This window comes from Lithobates pipiens, unplaced genomic scaffold, assembly GCF_037356315.1.
Source record: "Lithobates pipiens isolate NorthernLeopardFrog02 unplaced genomic scaffold, aLitPip1_a1.2 Scaffold_27, whole genome shotgun sequence".
NCBI lineage: Eukaryota > Metazoa > Chordata > Amphibia > Anura > Ranidae > Lithobates > Lithobates pipiens.
In genome coordinates, this window is record NW_027507788.1 from 29,266,618 (window position 1) to 29,284,818 (window position 18,201).

The 18,201-nt window shown below is 45.4% G+C and overlaps 1 protein-coding gene across 1 annotated transcript; it reads left to right on the forward strand.

Moving 5' to 3' along the window:
* The first annotated feature begins 233 nt into the window (after positions 1 to 233).
* LOC143933707 (urokinase plasminogen activator surface receptor-like) lies at positions 234 to 16,868 on the forward strand. Its single transcript, XM_077456696.1, has 7 exons — positions 234 to 384; positions 4,075 to 4,188; positions 7,094 to 7,243; positions 12,160 to 12,297; positions 12,378 to 12,521; positions 14,532 to 14,657; positions 16,308 to 16,868. Exons 1-7 carry the CDS (start codon positions 330 to 332, stop codon positions 16,544 to 16,546), a joined length of 966 nt encoding a protein of 321 aa, XP_077312822.1. The 5' UTR covers positions 234 to 329; the 3' UTR covers positions 16,547 to 16,868.
* Positions 16,869 to 18,201: the final 1,333 nt, after the last annotated feature.

Consider the following 18,201-nt stretch of genomic DNA (forward strand, 5'->3'; position numbering starts at 1 on the left):
TCTTAATTTGGCTCTTTTGCCTCTATTTAGAATTTAAAAGGCCAGACTCTCCACTTTGCCTCCCATTTTTCCTCCAAGCTTTAAATCCTACACTAGATGTTCTCTCTCTGTAGATCACAGTACAATCCATACTCCTTCTCACTTGTCACTTGTTCAACAACAAAAGACTGTAAAATATGCAGACGGGTCAGAAAAGCTGAAAATATCAGCAGGGAGTGGAAGGTAAGAGGGAGGGAGGGAGGCAGGAGGGAGGGACAGGTACAGCCGGGCAGACCAGGTCTATCGGGGACAGACAATTGAGTCAAAGAAACGAAAAATAAGGAGAATTCATGAAAATGAGCAAGTTGCTGATACTTCATCTCCTCTTCGCTCTTCTCCCGGCGGGTGAGTACACTATAGATATATATTGTGTATACATTTGGAAGTAGAATCGATCTTCATCTCTAAGGAGGTGAAAGAATAGTAAGTCCTACTAGACAATATAAGATTGAACTTGGCTATGGTCTATCTGTACCAGTGGTCCTCAACCTTTTCAGAGCCCGGTAAATTATTCCAAACCTTCCCAACAGTATAAAAAGTTATAAAGTCGCACTATTAAAGTATGGGAATACAAAACATGTACTGAAATGCTGGAAGGCTCTGGATGGGACTAGTTGTCATTGTTGGGGGGGGGGGGGGCAGGGGTGGACTGACCATTTGGCCACTCGGGCATTGCCCAAGGGCCCCGTGCCACTAGGGGGCCTCATCAGGGTTGCCAGCCTTAGTAAAATCAGGGACAGTATGCAAAAATCTGTATTTTTTTTTACATCTGTCTCTGATAGGTTCCTTACCGACATCCTTTTGGTCTAAAAATCCTGAGAATATAGCTGCCTCACCTCTCCAGTACCTTCTCGGCCAATAGAAATGTGTCTGTGTATACTGTGTGTACATGTATGTGTATACTGTGTGATTGTATACTGTGTGTGTATACTGTGTGGCCCCATAATCTCTGATTTGCCTGGGGGCCCCATAATCTCCTATTGCCCGGGGACCCCATGAGTTTTCAGTCCACCCCTGGTGGAGGGGGGGTTAGGGGACTCTTCAGCAGATTTGCTAGCCCTGTAGAAAATGAGGTTTCTAGATAGGGATGGGGGTCTCTTCAGAAAGCGGGGGACTTTTCAGGGTACTGTGGGAGATTGGAGGGCACTATAGGGGCTAGGAGGGTCTGTGGGAGGTTGGGAATCACTGTGGCACACTGTTGGAAGTTGGGGGCACAGTGTGGGGGGGGGGGGGGGCAGAGCTCTGCAGCAGGTTGGGGGCACTGTGGGGGGATTACGGGCACTGCAGGCAGTGATGGGAGTTGGGGGAATTATTGGAGCCATAAAGCGCTGTGGTAGGTTACGGGATCTGCGGCTGGAGGCCTAGAAGGAGGCCTGGCACTGGATAATAGCCCATTGGTTGAGAACCACTGACCTGTACCATCTGAGCACCAAACATGCCTGGAAGTAGCCATATTGAAATTCTGGAAGGCCCTGGATTGGGCTAGGTGTCACTGTTGAGGGAGGGAAGGGGGTTCTGGCGGGAGTTAGGGGAGTCTGCAGCAGACTTGATAGCCATGTAGAAAACAAGGTTTCTGGAAGAGGTTGGGGGTCTCTCCAGAAATCTGGAGGGCTTTTCAGGGGTACTGTGGGGCACTGGAGGGTACTGCAGGGACTAGGAAGCTCTGTGGGTGTTTGGGAGGCAACGTGGAGGGCACTGCAGGGACTAGGAGGGTCTATGGGAGGTTGGAAGGCACTGTGGGACACTGTTGGAGGCTGGGGGCACAATGGGGGGTGATGCTATTCAGCAGGCTTGGGGAACTGTAGGGGATTGTGGGGCACTGCAGGCAATTATTGAAAGTTAGGGGCACTATTGGAGATGGGAGGCACTGTGGTAGGTTAGGGCAGTGGTCATCAACCCTGTCCTCAGGGCCCACTAACAGATCAGGTTTTATATATTGCCTTGGGGAGATGGAGACTAGAATACTACAATCATTGAGCAGCAAATGATATCACCTGTGATGTATTTCAGTTATCTTGCAAACCTGGCCTGTTAGTGATCCCTGAGGACGGGATTGATGACCACTGGGTTAGGGGATCTGCAGCTAAAACCCCAGGAAGGGGAAGGTTGGGGGGCAATGTGGAGGGCATTGCAGGGGCTAGAAGGGTCTGTGGAAGGTTGGGAGGCTCTGTGGGCACAATTGGAGGCTGGATTTACTTTGGTAGATTCGAGAATCTGCAGATGGAGACCCAGGAAGAGGGAGGCCACAACCTGTCACCGTACAACAACCAAGGGGTTGAGAACTACTAATCTATACCATCTGACCACCAAACAGGCCTGGAAGTAACATTTAAAATACAGTATATCTTAAGCCCAAACTTTCTTTTTTAGCTTTGGATGGAAGGGTGATGGGTTATAGCACCTGGTTAGTTTTTATTACTGTTGTCTGTATCCCCATTTGGGGAGTTTACTCTCGCTATTTGCCCTGGTGTCCAATGTAACAGAGTAAAAGAAAGAGAGAACCACAATTTCCATTTGTCACCAGAACAGGAAGAGAGGAGAAGCCTTCCAGAGGAGACACTTAGCCCTTGTACACACGTTTGGACATTCCGACAGCAAAATCTGTCGGATTTTGTCCGACGGATTTTGTCCGAAACTGTTGCATACACACGGTCGGACAAAGTTGTCGGAAAATCCGATCGTTCAGAACGTGATGACGTTATTTCGTTACGACGGGACTACGTTCAGGCTAGTAGCCAATAGCTTTGGTCTAGGAATTTGATCTGAGCATGCGTGGCACTTTGTCCGATCGGATTTCTCTACACATGATCGGAGTATGTCCGATCGGAGCGTTTTGTCAGAAAATTTTACAAACAAGTTGGAAAACTTGGTCCGTCGGATACTCCGACGGAAACAGTCCGATGGAGACCACACACAGTCGGAATATCCGACAAAACGGTCCGATCGGAATCTCTGACCGTGTGTACAAGGGCTTACAGATGTACTCAGAATCCATAGTAGAGCAACCAGAAGGAAACTATTTTTATACCCCCAATACCTTATTTACATCTGGTCCATCAGTATAGTAAGTCAGTGTTCCCAAAGCTGTATGTAAAAATTTCCCAATGGCACCATCATCATGACAGCCCTATTGGGTCAGAGGGCTATCCTTTTACCCTGTAAGATCCAAAGTATGTGCACTGAAACCTGTGGATGGTGTTGTCAGGGGATGTTTGCTCCTGTTCTTGTGACAACTCAAACTTTTGGAATGACAATGATCATCCAGACAATTAGAGAGGATGAATGTGCCCAGCACGAGTAGGAATCTGATTGTGGTTCTATCAACTTGGTCCTTCAATGTACATGAGGATGTAGATGACCACATCCCAGGACAAGAGCTGGTGGGGGAACAAGGAATACGGTATTAGAAGAAAATGGGAAGAGTTACTGCTTATTCCTCTACCCCTAGGCAAAACAAGCAATTAACCCTTTCAATTAGTACATTTTACACTTACCTAGACCTCAGCTTTAGATTGTACCCCATAATCTCTGATGTAAGTTAAAGCCACCTCCAATAAATACTTCTTTTAAGTTTCAGGACAGGAGAGGTTCTCACCAGGACAGAAAGTGATGGGTGATTTTCAGAGTGGGGGCACATAACAAAATACTTTTAGGAAAATGGGGAAGGGTTAGAAACCCTGTCTGGTTGTTATTACCTGTACAAAGTCCTTTGATCTGGGGGGTGAAGAGAGGGCACCACTACTATAGCCATCACAAATGTTATTACTGTATTTTGCCGCATGGGCTGGATAAACATAAAAAAAAGAAGACTTGGCAATTAAAACATTTATTTAGCTGTTTGTCTGGAGTGCCGCTTTAAATGCCTTTTAATTGTATAATTAAAATATAATATAAATAATTAAATAAATAATAAATAATTAAAATGACAGATGCAAGTATTTGAAAAGCAGATGACAGTCATCATATCACTAAAGAGCGTACATAGATACAATTATATTATATGTTGTGCTAATCTCATACCTGATTCTCTCCCAGGTCTTTCTCTGAGATGCACCCAATGTACAGGATTACCATATTATTGTCCAGAGTCTACACAGCAATGTATCCTCAACCAGACCAGCTGCATGTCACAGTCCTTCACCGTTGTAGGTATGGTATGATGGCTTAAACCTCGGCACACATACAGTGAACACATAGGGCACAGTTCATTGCATACTTCACAACTGTCCCTGTACTGTTCCCATTTGGAACCAAATCCTTCTTTCTCTCTTCTTGGGAGGCATGTCGTTGAATGTATGAGGACAAGGATAATGTACCACAAGACGCACTTCAACCATGAATAAGCCCCATGGGCAGGACGAAACGCGTCAACATGCGTGGCCAGTACAGAAATGGGCTTCTATAACTTCTCTGATGCACAGGATTGCTTGGTGTGCAGATTGTAGTACATTATCCTTCCCAAACCGTCTATAAAACCCCTAAACGAATGGGTATTGTTGGCTGATTGGAATGGTGGTCTGCTATCGTTTGATTCCTGCTGGTTGGGAAGGAACCGGCTTCAGCCCCAACCTTAGCCCATCACTAGTGACAGGTAACACTGCTCCTCCATAGATAAAGTGTAGTGAGTAAGTTTTGCCACCCTAGCACAGGAAATGTATTACTGGCAGGATCACCAGGTGAAAAAAAAGAAAAAAAAAGAAAAACAAAACAAATGCAGCCACCAGATCTGGGAAGCTACAATATATCACATCTTTATTCTTGACCACTTCAATATTGGGCACTTTCGCACTTTCCTGCCCAGGCCAATTTTTAAATGACAATTGCGCGGTCGTGCTGCACTGTACCCAAACTAAATTTTTATCATTTTGTTCCCACAAATAGAGCTTTCTTTTAGTGGTATTTGATCTCCTCAGCGTTTTTTATTTTTTGCTAAAGGAAAATTTTGAAAGAAGTTTTTCTTATAAAATGTTGTAAATAAGTAAGTTTTCTCCTTCACTGATGGGCACTCATAAGCTGCACTGATGGTCACTAATTAGGTGGCACCGATGAGGTGGCACCAATGAGATGGCACCGATGAGGTGGCACTGATGGGCACTGGCGATGGGCGTTGATAGGCGGCACTGATGGGCACTGATAGGTAGCACTGATAGGTGGCACTGATATGCGGCACTGATGGGCACTCATAGGTGTCACTGGTGGGCACTGATAGGCGAAACTGATAGGCACTGAAAGGCTGCACTGATGGGTACTTATGGGTGGCACTGATACACGGCACTGCTGGGCACTGATAGATGGCACTGAAAGGTTGCATTGATGAGCACAGATGGCTGGCACTGGATTTTACTGATAGGCATCACTGGCACTGGCAGGCATTTTTCAATGGCACTGATTGGCATTTCCCTGGTGGTCCAGTGTGGTGACCATCCCTGGGGGTCCTGGGTGGCATCCTGGTGGTCCTGGGCGGGCATCCAAAGGGGAGCTGCGCTGATAAATAATCAGCACAGACCCCCCCCCCCCCCCCCATCAGGAGAGTGGCTCTCCTCTACTTGCGCCTGTCAGACGCGAGTGAGGAAAAGCCATTCAACGGCTCTTCCTGTTTACATCGTGGATCAGCTGTGATTGGACACGGCTGATCACATGGGTGGCAAGTGGTTAAAGTGGTTGTAAACCTCAGACATGAAATATAAACAAAGCATATCCCTCTATAGTGTGTTCTTGTCTCCATCCAGAGCACTAAGTGTCGCTTTTGGTCTGCTGCTTCCTTCCTCTACTATCAGAATGAGTCACTTCTGACAAGTTTTCCTGACACCAATAGAAAAAAAGTGACAAGGGAGGGACCTCCAGCACACAGCCTGTGATTTGCAGCCTCAGCTCTGTTCCTGTGTGCTGTGTGGAGGGGGGTGTGTCCCTTCCCTCCAATCAGCTCTCAGAGCTCTCCTTACTGAGCTCTGCGGAGTGTAACTTCAGCTCTCTGTGACTTTTTTTTCTGAACTCTCAGATCAGCTTTAAAATTCAGCACTTTGAGCAGATGTCTAAAAGAAAGGGCAGCAGATAAACAGGTACAACTTATGTAGGAGGATTTCTTCACTGGGTATATGTAAGGGGTTACAACCGCTTTCCGTTTAGATACTTTTTAGGGCCCAATTGCACTAAGAATCACACAGGAATACACTGCGCGTTCCTGTGTAACTCAGGCCTTGTTCACCTTATTGCAGAGAGGGAACGAGCCTTCCCGCTACACGATTCTGACATCATGATTTTCACGTGATTCTGCGTGCTGCATAGGGTTGTGCACTCACTTCAATGGGCTGCCCTATGTGCGTTTGTCACCCAAAAACAAGCTCCTGCTCCTTTTCGTGTAACAAGGCTCACATGATTCCTATAGGCGCGGTTTGCTGGGATTGTCATACGATCCTGTCGCACAACTATCGCAGCAGTATCGCATCACATTTGGGGTGCCATTGAAGGATAACGACCCTCAAAAAGGGGGCTGTACTGCGGTTCCTACACGATTTGGGATTTTGCAATCCCAAATCACAAGATGTGAACGGGGCAGGTCATTGCAGTGCGATTTCAGCTGATTCATTTTTAATGGGCTGAAATGGCACCGTACCACAACGAAAGTAGCGCATACACAATTTTTTGGAAAGGCACTGCAACTTTTGTACTATGCGATCTGTTGGGGGAGAACACACTGCTTTTTTCTACCTGCTTTTAGGGTGTCATTAACATTGCACTGACGCTCACAGCAGATCGCAAGGGCAGTGTAGTTTCAATACGGTGCGGGAAATCTGCATGGAATGCGGGTTGCCCATACCGTATTCAAGTGTGAAAGGACCCTCCAATTCCAATCTTCTGTGAGGAGGAAGGGGACTTCGTGAAAAAAAATGTTTTGTTAATTGCTGCAAAAACGAAACAATATATAAATTATATACATACATTTTGCATGTTTTATAGTATTTCTGTTGTTTGTTATTTTTTGTACAATTTAATAAATGGCAAGAAAATGAAGCTATTGATCCTAAACTGAACTAACAGGATTGTATTCTTGCAGAGTATGGGACCATCACAGAGAAGACGTACAAGGGCTGTTCTCAGGGACTCAGGTGTAACCAGTCGGTGTATATGGACTTGGGCTTTAAGAAGACATATATAAGTTCCTATTGCTGCGAAACAAATATGTGTAACAACGCCACAGTCTACGGTAAGAAACAAAGTCCTCAGTTCCAAAAGCTTGACAATACTCACCTGTAATACAAAATGCACTGACGTGTCTCAGGAGGGACGAAACGCATCAGGTGGAGTGGCCAGAGGCCACACATCTCGTCAAACATTAGGCTTGGTTTGAGAGGCGTCCCTTTGTAATATAGCCTGAAACTTCGGGATGAGTGAATGACTCTTGCTCCCATCTCCTGAGTACCAGTAAGGATATACTGAAACTTCAGGTTAGAGCGCATGATCATGATCGCAAAGATGTCCCACTGTCCAACGTTCTCAGGCCAATATGGCTCTGGAAGCAACATTGTGAGTCATGACAGCTGTAATGGACATCTAGAAACATATACAAAGACCAATAAGAGTGCCAGACTAATGAAATCAGAGTCCAAATATTTAAAAAATTGGTGTCCATTTAACTACTTCAGCCGCAGAAGAATTTACCCCCTTCCTGACCAGGCCATTTTTTGTGATACGGCACTGTGTCATTTGCGCGGTCGTGTGACATTGCATCCAAACAAAATGTACGTCCTTTTTTTCCCACAAATAGAGCTTTCTTTTGGTGGTATTTGATCACCTCTGCGTTTTTTCATTTTTGCACTATAAACAAAATAAGAGCGACAATTTTGAAAAAAACACAATGGAGGTTATTTACGAAAGGCAAATCCACTTTGCACTACAAGTACAAAAGATACACAATACAATATATTGCTACATTGTATCTTTTACTTGTTTTCTATAAAAAGCTAATTTTTTCCTCAGTTTAGGCCGATATGTATTCTTCTACATATTTTTGGTAATAAAAATCACAATAAGCGTATATTGATTAGTTTGCGCAAAAGTTATAGCATCTAAAAAATAGGAGATATGTTTATGGCATTTTTATTATTATTATTTTTTTTACTAGTAATGGCGATCAGTGATTTTTATCAGGACTGCAATATTGCGGCAGACAAATCAGACACTTTTGACACATTTTTGGGACCAGTGACATTTATACAGCAATCAGTGCTATAAATATTGTAATTATTATTATTTCAGGTACTTGTATATCGCTGTCAATTTACACAGCGCTTTACATATACATTGTACATTCACATCATTCCCTACCCTCAAGGAGCTTACAATCTAATGTCCCTAACTCACATTCATATACTAGGGCCAATTTAGACAGAAGCCAATTAAAGCGGGGTTCCACCCTAAAGTGGAACTTCCACTGATCGGAACCCTCCCCCCCTCCGGTGTCACAATTGGCACCTTTCAGGGGGGAGGGGGGGTGGAGATACCTGTCAAAGACAGGTATTTACACCCACTTCTGGGCATAGACTCCCATGGGAGTCTATTCCTCTTTCTGTCCTGCCGCGCTGTCTGCTGGGACACACACGGGTCTCAGAGACAGCGTGGACAATTCCTATTGCGCTGCGCGACTCGCGCATGCGCAGTAGGGAACCGGGAAGTGAAGCCGATTTGCTTCACTTCCTGATTCCCTCACCTAGAATGGTGGCGGCAGCAGCCGAGAGCCGAGCGATCAATCGGCCTCGGCATCGCTGGACCCCGGGACAGGTGAGTGTCCATTTATTAAAAGTCAGCAGCTGTAGTATTTATAGCTGCTGGCTTTTAATATTTTTTTTGTAGGTGGAATCCCTCTTTAACCTAACAGCATGTCTTTGGAGTGAAATATGTACTGATTACTGTATAAATGTCACTGGCAGGGAATGGGTTAACACTAGGGGTTAACTGTGTTCCCTATGTGTGTTCTAACTGTGGAGGGGATGGGACTGACTAGGGGAGGAGAGAGATTGGTGTTCCTACTGCCTTGCACTGAAGAAGTCCTGCCTAGGGACGTAACGCGTACGGGGGGCAGGTGTCACGTATGACGTCACCATTACATTGGTTATAGAAACGGACGTTTACTTTTATGCCGGCACTTGGATCTGAGTTGTAAGTGTTATTCTATTAAATGTTTATTATTAAAACTGCAAAGCAGAGAGCACTAGATCGTGTCCTTTATTTTTGCATATGATACCATACTTTTGATGGAGTTGGATCTGGATGCTGTTTCAAAAGAGGATCTGTGTGTTCAGCCATATATTTACCTCTTTGTGACGTGTTTCAGGTCGAAGGCTGGAGGTGAGAGGCCATCTATATATGTATTGGAGGGATCACGGAATTATCAGATCTTATCAACTCATATTGTGTTTACCTTTCCACCTGCACTATTTCGGATCATTTATTTATGGACATTTAATGTATTGCGCAGCACTGTTTACTTTTATGATTATCTGAGGGATTGATTGAATTTACCTTGAGTGTCTGCTGGCAGTTATACATATTTTACTCATAGGTGTGTTAGTGCTGAATATTGTATCTTTCCCTACTTAGTAGGAACACACAATCTCTCTCCTCTCCCCTGACAGAACCGGGATTTGTGTGTTTAAACACACAGATCCCGGTTCTCGCTCTGTCACAAGCGATCGCTGGTGCCCGGCGGTCATTGCACCTGCTGGGCGCTCGCATTGGGTCCGGGGACACGCTGCAGGCGCGTGCGCACGCCTCCTACAGCGTCTTAGCTGACGTACAGCTGAAAAAAATAATACTGAGATGATGCCTGCAGCTGCACACATCATCCTATGATAAAAACTTGAAGTCCAGCAAGGTATGGGTACATAGCTGGCCATCAAGCGGTTAAACATGAGATAATGTTTGGGCTGGCCCAAACCCATGGGAAACTAGCACATGATAGTAGGCCATCAGCCCAGCCAACTGTAGCAGTGGAATTCTCTGGCCACAGCCACATAACAAAAGAGCAGGGAGGCTGGAGACATCATTGACCTAATATAGACATATTTGGTCAATGACTTTCGCCAACTTTGGTCATGTGGCCATACTAGGTCAATGATGTCACCAGCACCCCCTTGGTTACATGCGGCTGCAGAGTGGGGAATTCTCTGGCCAGGGCTGATTGGACCAGCAGCCGATTCCCCACCCCGTAGCTTCACGTAAAAAAAAGGGCTGGGGAGGCTTGTGACATCATTGACCTAATATAGTTAAATGGCCATGCTTGAACAATGTCATTGAATATAGTCATGTGGGCTCACATGATGTCACCCACATCGCAGCCCCTTTTCTACGTGTGGCTGCGGGGTAGGAAATTCTCTGGCCACAGATGATTGGGCTGGTAGCTTATTCATCAGCCACACATAATAATGGTCCTAGAAGCAAAAGATCATCAGTACGCACCCTCCCAAGCATACAGAGTATCTGAGCCCCTAAGAAGGGGGAGTCCTTTGAATCCCGAAACACGTTGCTGGTATATATGTTGAATGCACATCGATATTAAACATTTCTGGACTCTTTGTTCATTGGTCTGGCAATCTCCTTGGATGTTGTATATGTGGTTTCCAAAATTCAGACCCCCTACTTACAGGATGCTCTGTCTGTGTTTAAGAGCAGACTCACAGAGGCCATATGAATTTGTTTGACCTGTTTCTGGTACAATTGTTTTTATTGACATAAAGAAACAAAGGAAACCAGATAACAAATTCCCACGCAGGGGATATGGGCATGGAGCACAAGACAGAAGATCATGCTTGTTTGACCTGTTTAATTGGGTAAAATCAGGTCTCCTGCCTTGGCATGGCTGTGCTGTGTGGCAGAGCTGTGCAAAACACAGGACTGGATGAAGAGAAATACTACTTTTTTTGCTTTAACTAAGGGCGTTCTTGGGTGTTTGTTTGGAGTTTATAAAAGCAAACCTCTGGCGGTCTGTGGAGTAGCAACCCATCCCCCCCATCCCCCCCCCCCCCCCCGCTAGCCTGCCACAGTGCTTCCCCCCCCCTCCTGCTAGGAGAAAAGATAGGAATAGTTAGGAGAGAAAGATGGGGGACATGGAAAAGGAGAGAAATGGATGTGGGGGAGGGGGGGGGGTGAGAGACAGTAGCCTACCATGCACGGCTGTAGCAGATTCGGAGTGCTCCAGTTTTAGTAAATCTCTATAGCAGGGCTCAAGTCCTGCGGGAATGCATGGGAACGGACTTCCTGTACTTTTTCCACAATGGGAACTCAGTTCGCCATTAGCAGACCTGTCCTGCAAGCAGGACCGGGACAAGGGGTGGGCAGGAGGGGCAGCTGCCCTGGAGGCAATCGTTTATTGCAGTGATGGGGGACACCCTACCCCTTAAGGAAGGTGGGGGAGGTGCAGTTTGGCATCTTTGCCCTGGGTGCTGAATGACCTTGTGTCAGCACTGCCTGCAAGACTTTGAAGTATGCGAGATGTGTAGCAGGTGCTATACCAGCAGCCGCCGACACAGCTCGCAATAGTAAGTGCCGCACACCTGACCATTCAGGCATTGCTAGTAGGGGGCCCCATGACAGCTTCCGCTTCAATCTACCTGTCAATCACAGCTAGCTGACGGATAGATCAGGTCCCTGCTGCTAAGAGATTGTATTTAGTCAGACCTCTCATGATGCGCTCCTCCCCTCCTGATTTTCTGTCTCTTTTTTTATTTTATTTTATTATTATTATTTATTCCACCACCACATGAAGGCATAGGTAAGTGCGTAATCGCTTTGCTTCCCACCTACCATTTTTTTAATGTTCTAACAGTTAAGCTTCATACACACAATACGAAAATTGGAAGAAAAATACCACTTTTGAAGCGTTTGTGCATATGAGCGTATCATTTTTTTATTTTTGGTGGGGGAGTGGATCTTCTTGGGTGGGAGTTCCCACACTTTTTTCCCCAGGACTTGACCCCTGCTCTATAGTATCCATAAAGTATGTGCAGTAGCAAAATGTCCCTGGAAAATGTTGTTGTTGTTGTCAGCCTTCCCGTAGTTACACCATAGCTAGTAAACCTGCCATAAAACCTGCCACCATATAATCCTGATTGATCTTGTTTCCAGCTCGTGTGCCTGTGGCGGCACTCTTCTGCCGGAGATGTCAGGGGAACAGCAGCACCTGTGCGTCCTCCAACCTGACCTCAATCCAGTGTGCCGGAGTGCAGGATCGGTGTATGACCGTCACCACCATGTATGTCAATGGTGAGAGACATGGCAGACTCTACATGTAGTCTATATGTGTGTATATGATTGATAATAACACAATTTTTTTGCCTCTGCAGGTTCCAGCTCAGATGTGGTGATCAAAGGCTGCGGAACTGGAAATCTCTGCGGACGAAAACTGTATTATAACAGCGGTGGTGTAAAAATGTATTCTGAGATATCATGCTGTGGGTACAACAACTGCAACGAGGGCGTGAATACAGGTAAACTCTGCTGATCTCAGATGCATGCACTGGGGTTGATTTAATAATAAAGTAGACTATTCACCTAGCAAAGTAACTAAGTGAATCTGTGTCACCTTAAATTCCTGGTGCCCAATATGTGGTATATTCCCGACCTCATTGGTGAGATAGAGCAGGGTGGGGGTGTGTAATCAGCTGACCACCAAAGTTGGGGGGTAAAATTCACTGCCACTGTACGGACCACCTGCCCTGACCACCAATATTGGCAAAGGGGAATAAAACACATTGTTTTTGCCACCAATAGGGAGTGGGGGGGTTAATAGCACTGCCACTGGCACCAACGCTGGGATTTATTATTGTAGTCACTGACATCAACGTTAGTGAGTATTATTATGGTTATTGATACTAATGTTCAGGGTTAGTCTTAGGGCCACTGACACCTATGCTTGGGGTTATTTTTGTGGTCACTGAGACCAATGCTGGGGGTTATTATTGTGGTCATAGGCACCTATGCTGTAGGTTATAATTGCGGCCACTGACACCAATGCTGGGGGTTATTCTTATGGTCACTGGCACCAATAATGTGGGTTATTTTTGTGGACACTAACACAAATGCTGGGGGTTATTGTTAGGGTCACTGACACCAATGCTGGGGATTATTACTGTGGTCTCTGACACCAATGCTGAAGGTTATTATTACAATCACTGGCACCTATGATGCGGGTTAATATGGTTACTGACACCAATGCAGGGGGTTATTACTGTGGTCACTGACACCAATGCTCAGGGTTATTGTTATGGTCACTGACACCAGTGCTGGGGGTTATTATTGTGGTCTCTGACAACAATGCTGTGGGTTATTTATTTTTTTCCAAGTTGGACCAATGTGACTATGAAAATAATGACATACCCAAATTTCAGCTTTATGTAGAGGGATAACACCTGAGATACCTCCCAGGGTCATAATCCTAGCTGTCGGGCAGAGTACATATTACATAGAAAGTCTACAATGTGCCTTATAATTGTGAGCCCTTGTACACACGGTCGGAGAATCCGTCGGAATTTGTCCTATCGGACCGCGTTGTCGGATAATCCGACTGTGTGTGGTATGCATCGGACTGTTTCCGTCGGAATATCCGTCGGACCAAATTTTCAAACTTGCTGGAAATATTTTCCGACAAACTGGTCCGATAGGACATACTCCGATCATGTGTAGAGAATTTCGATCGGGCAAAGTGCCACGCATGCTCAGATCAAATTCCTACATCAAAGCTATTGGCTACTAGCCTGAACGTAGTCCCATCGTAACGAAATTACGTCATCACGTTCTGAAAGATCGGATTTTTCGCCAACTTTGTCCGACCGTGTGTATGCAACAGTTTCGGACAAGATCCGACGGACAAAATCCGACGGATTTGGTTGTCGAAATGTCCGACCGTGTGTACAAGGGCTAACAGTACGAGGAAGAGTCGGTTGAGGTTGACATTGTCAAAGGCCTTTTCTGCATCAAGCGTGATGATTGCCAAGTCCTCCAATGGGTGTGATTTAGCATATTCGAGTGCTGTTAAAACCTTGCAAATGTTGGAGGTTGCTGATAAACCTTTGAGGAAGCTCGCCTGAGCTGGGTGGATTAGGGAAGGAAGAATGGGTGTTAAGCGTGAAGCAATGATTTTGGATAGAATTTTAGTATCTAGATTAAGTAATAAAAAACGTCTGTAGGACCCGAGCAAGGTGGGGTCTTTCTCCTTTTTTTGGCAAGTTTGATGTAGGCCCGAGAGCTCATGAGCATATAACCACCACCATCCCAAACTTTAGCTTTAAGTGTCAAGGCTAGGTTAAGGTTTAGGTGTTGAGTGATAATTTAGGGGATATTAAGTCATAGGGGAAGGGTTGTGTTTATAAGGTAGACTAAAGATTCACTTAGGGTTAGGTGTTGGGGATTGGGAGACACATTTTCACATTCGATTTAAGTGAATGTTCTTGGGCTGCCTGGATGCGTTAAATGGAATGATTATGTTTTGCCTCCTCCAGTGAAGGTGAACGAGACTCTGAATGGTCTACAGTGCTACGCGTGCAATGAGACAGGCAAGGGAGAATGCACTACACCTTTCACCACATCATGTACCGGTACCATGACCTCATGTGTGGATGCAGTAGGTAATGTACCTTCTCATTCAATGTTGTTCTATGAAGTTGAAGGGGAGATGCTTATGTATATCAATAACTTTGGATGTGGTTCCTCATGGCTCTCATGACACTTTGCAAAGTAAAGTAGTGAGTGTACAGCTTGTATAACAGTGTAAATCTGCTGCCCCCTCAAAATAACTCAACACACAGCCATTAGTGTTTAAACCGCTGGCAACAAAAGTGAGTACACCCCTAAGTAAAAATGTCCAAATTGGGACCAATTAGCCATTTTCCCTCCCCGATGTCACGTGACTCGTTAGCGTTACAAGGTCTCAGGTGTGAATGGGGAGCAGGTGTGTTAAATTTGGGTGTTATCACTCGCACTCTCTCATACTGGAAGTTCAACATGGTACCTTATGGCAAAGAACTCTCTGAGGATCTGAAAGAACTAATTTTTGCTCTACATAAAGATGGCCTAGGCTATAAGAAGATTGCCAAGACCCTGAAACTGAGCTGCAGCATGGTGGCCATACAGCAGTTTAACAGGACAGGTTCCACTCAGAACAGGCCTCGCGTCATATCCAGAGGTTGTCTTTGGGAAATAGATGTATGAGTGCTACCAGTATTGCTGCAGAGGTTGAAGGGGTGGGGGGTCAGCCTGTCAGTGCTCAGACCATACGCTGCACACTGCATCAAATTGGTCTGCATGGCTTTCGTTCCAGAAGGAAGCCTCTTCTAAAGATGATGCACAAGAAAGCCCGCAAACTGTTTGCTGAAGACAAGCAGACTGAGGACATGGATTACTGGAACCATGTCCTGCAGTCTGATGAGACCAAGATAAACTTATTAGGTTCAGATGGTGTGAAGCGTGTGTGGCAGCAACCAGGTGAGAAGTACAAAGACAAGTGTGTCTTGCCTACAGTCAAGCATGGTGGTGGGAGTGTCATGATCTGGGGCTGCACGAGTGCTGGGGAGCTACAGTTCATTGAGCAAAGCATGAATGCCAACGTATATTGTGACATACTGAAGCAGAGCGTGATCCCCTCCCTTCAGAGACTGGGCCGCAGGGCAATATTCCAACATAACGACCCCAAACACACCTACAAGATGACCACTGCCTTGCTAATGAAGCCGAGGGTATAGGTGATGGACTGACCAAGCATGTCTCTAGACCTAAACCTTATTGAGCATCTGTGGGGCATCCTCAAACAGAAGGTGGAGGAGTGCAAGGTCTCTAACACCCACCAGCTCTGTGATGTCATCATGGAGGAGGGGAAGAGGACTACAGTGCCAACCTGTGAAGCTCTAGTGACCTCCATGCCCAAGAGGGTTAAAGCAGTGCTGGAAAATAATGGTGGCCACACAAAATATTGACACTTTAGGCCCAATTTGGACATTTTCACTTAGGGGTGTACTCACTTTTGTTGCCAGCGGTTTAGAAATGAATGGCTGTGTGTTGAGTTATTTTTAGAGGACAGCAAATTTACACTGTTATACAAGCTGTACACTCACTACTTTACATTGTAGCAAAGTGTCATTTCTTCAGTGTTGTCACATGAAAAGTTATAATAAAATATTTAAAAAAATGTGAGGGGTGTACTCACTTTTGTGCGATACTGTACAATCATTATTTTGATGGTTTCACAATCTTCACATGCTGATCTGCTTGTGTTTGCCCAGGCTTTCCCAGAGGGAACACTCTGCTGCGGGGGTGCTGCTCTGCGGACGTGTGTTACGGTTTATCAACCTCCATGTCTCTCCAGGCCAGTCAGAAGTTGTACTGCTGCACCGGCAACCTATGTAACAGTGGAAACGTTGCATCCTATTTCGCATCTGGATCAGCCATGGCACGAGGCAGTGTCTATATTGTAGTGGTAACTTTGTTGGTACTTTTGGAATTTCTATGGACAATACTATGAACAATCAAGATGGTAAAGGCCAACATGTTAATAAAATGTATAACTTTGTAACAGCACACAAAATGGTAGAAGCCAAGTGCAAGACAGCTTTTGATTGGGCTGATACTAAAAACTGATTTCTTGCCCACATTTATCTTATGAACACTGACCGTCGGTGGTGGAAAGTATAGGAAGAAAAAACTTTGAGAGCTACCTGTTCTTTTTTGGGACTCCCTCTTAAAATGTCTGCCAAGTGCTGAAAGAGAACTAGTCATAAATACGTATTTGTAAGTATCTTAATCTCTGCTTTTAATGTGCAACTCCAATTAAATTTTTATTCATTTCTGGGTCTCCATCATCCTTTATTTAAATATAAAAATAAAAAACAAAACAAGCCCAAGATTTACTTACCCTTTCCACACTCAAGCACTGTCCCCAGCTTCACCCTTGGCCTAGAACCACCCATTGTGTTCAGTTAGAACAGCGGTGTCAAACTCCAATTTTATTGCAGGCTACATCAACAGTATGGTTGCCCTCAAAGGCTGGTTGTATCTATAAGACTAGATGTCCAGAGCACACCACCCCCTTTACATCAGCTATCAAGAGCCCCCCCCCCCCACCACCACCATCAAATGTCAAGAATCCCCCACCCTTCCTTACATCACAGTGCACCCCCACATACCCTGTGCTGCTGCCAGGAAGAAGCTTGGGTGCAGATGAGAAGCAGAAAGTGCGGGGTCTGGAGGAGGACCAGAGGAGGGCTGGAGACTGCTGAATACTGACACTGGTGAGCAGGGCCATCTTTAATATTGATTGGAACCTGGGCAAACATTTTCTTGGGGGCCCCCCCCCATACAATTTAGCTTTCCACCTGCTCTGAGAAATACAATAAATAGCAGCTAGACTTAAAATCAGTTTACTGTATCAAATCAGGCAGCGATTGGTTGCCAGAAGTTACAGTGTATTTTTACCACTTACTGACTGGTTGCTAGAGGTTACAGCACACATTAAGGCTCACTGATTAGTTGATAGTTGTTACAGCACATGGTTTCTGCTTGTTGATTGGATGCTAGAGATTACTGTACAGTAATACTGCTCACTGATTGGTTGCTAGAGGTTACAGCACATCATCTCCTCACTGCAGGGGAGGCATGATATACATATGAATGGCACCTTTTACTTTGTATATCTATGCTGCCGAATGCAGCTATTTACATATGAATGCCACCCCTATTTACATATGATTGGCGTTATTTACATCAACACAACACAACAATAGGGCAGAGCTGGGCAGCATTAGTAGCAGCACTTCACACTGAGATATCAGGACACAGCATGGGAATAAAACTTCAAGAAACAAGGGAATTTAAACTGGGATAGTTGGCAAGTAAGAGGCAGCTGCTTTGGGCCCCACAACAATGACAGGGCCCAGGGCAGCTGCCCCTTTTGCCCTGCCTTAAAGACGGCCCTGCTGGTGAGACAGAAATGTGGGGATGCTGCAGCTGCACAGAGAGGTACAGGATCTTGAGGAGTAACTTTGTGCTCCTCTCTGCTGCTGACTGCTGAGAAAAGGGGGAGTTGAGATAAGGAGAGGTGTGAGATCCACATGAAATAGCCTGGTGGGCTGCATTCGGCCTGTGGGCCTTGTGAGCTAGAATGACAATTATGTAATTCTG

Coding starts and splice junctions, on each gene's coding strand:
- LOC143933707 (XM_077456696.1), top strand. CDS start 330: ATGAAAATGAGCAAGTTGCTGATACTTCATCTCCTCTTCGCTCTTCTC. Junction 4,189..7,093: donor ACAGTCCTTCACCGTTGTAG/GTATGGTATGAT, acceptor GTATTCTTGCAG/AGTATGGGACCATCACAGAG. Junction 12,298..12,377: donor CACCACCATGTATGTCAATG/GTGAGAGACATG, acceptor TTGCCTCTGCAG/GTTCCAGCTCAGATGTGGTG.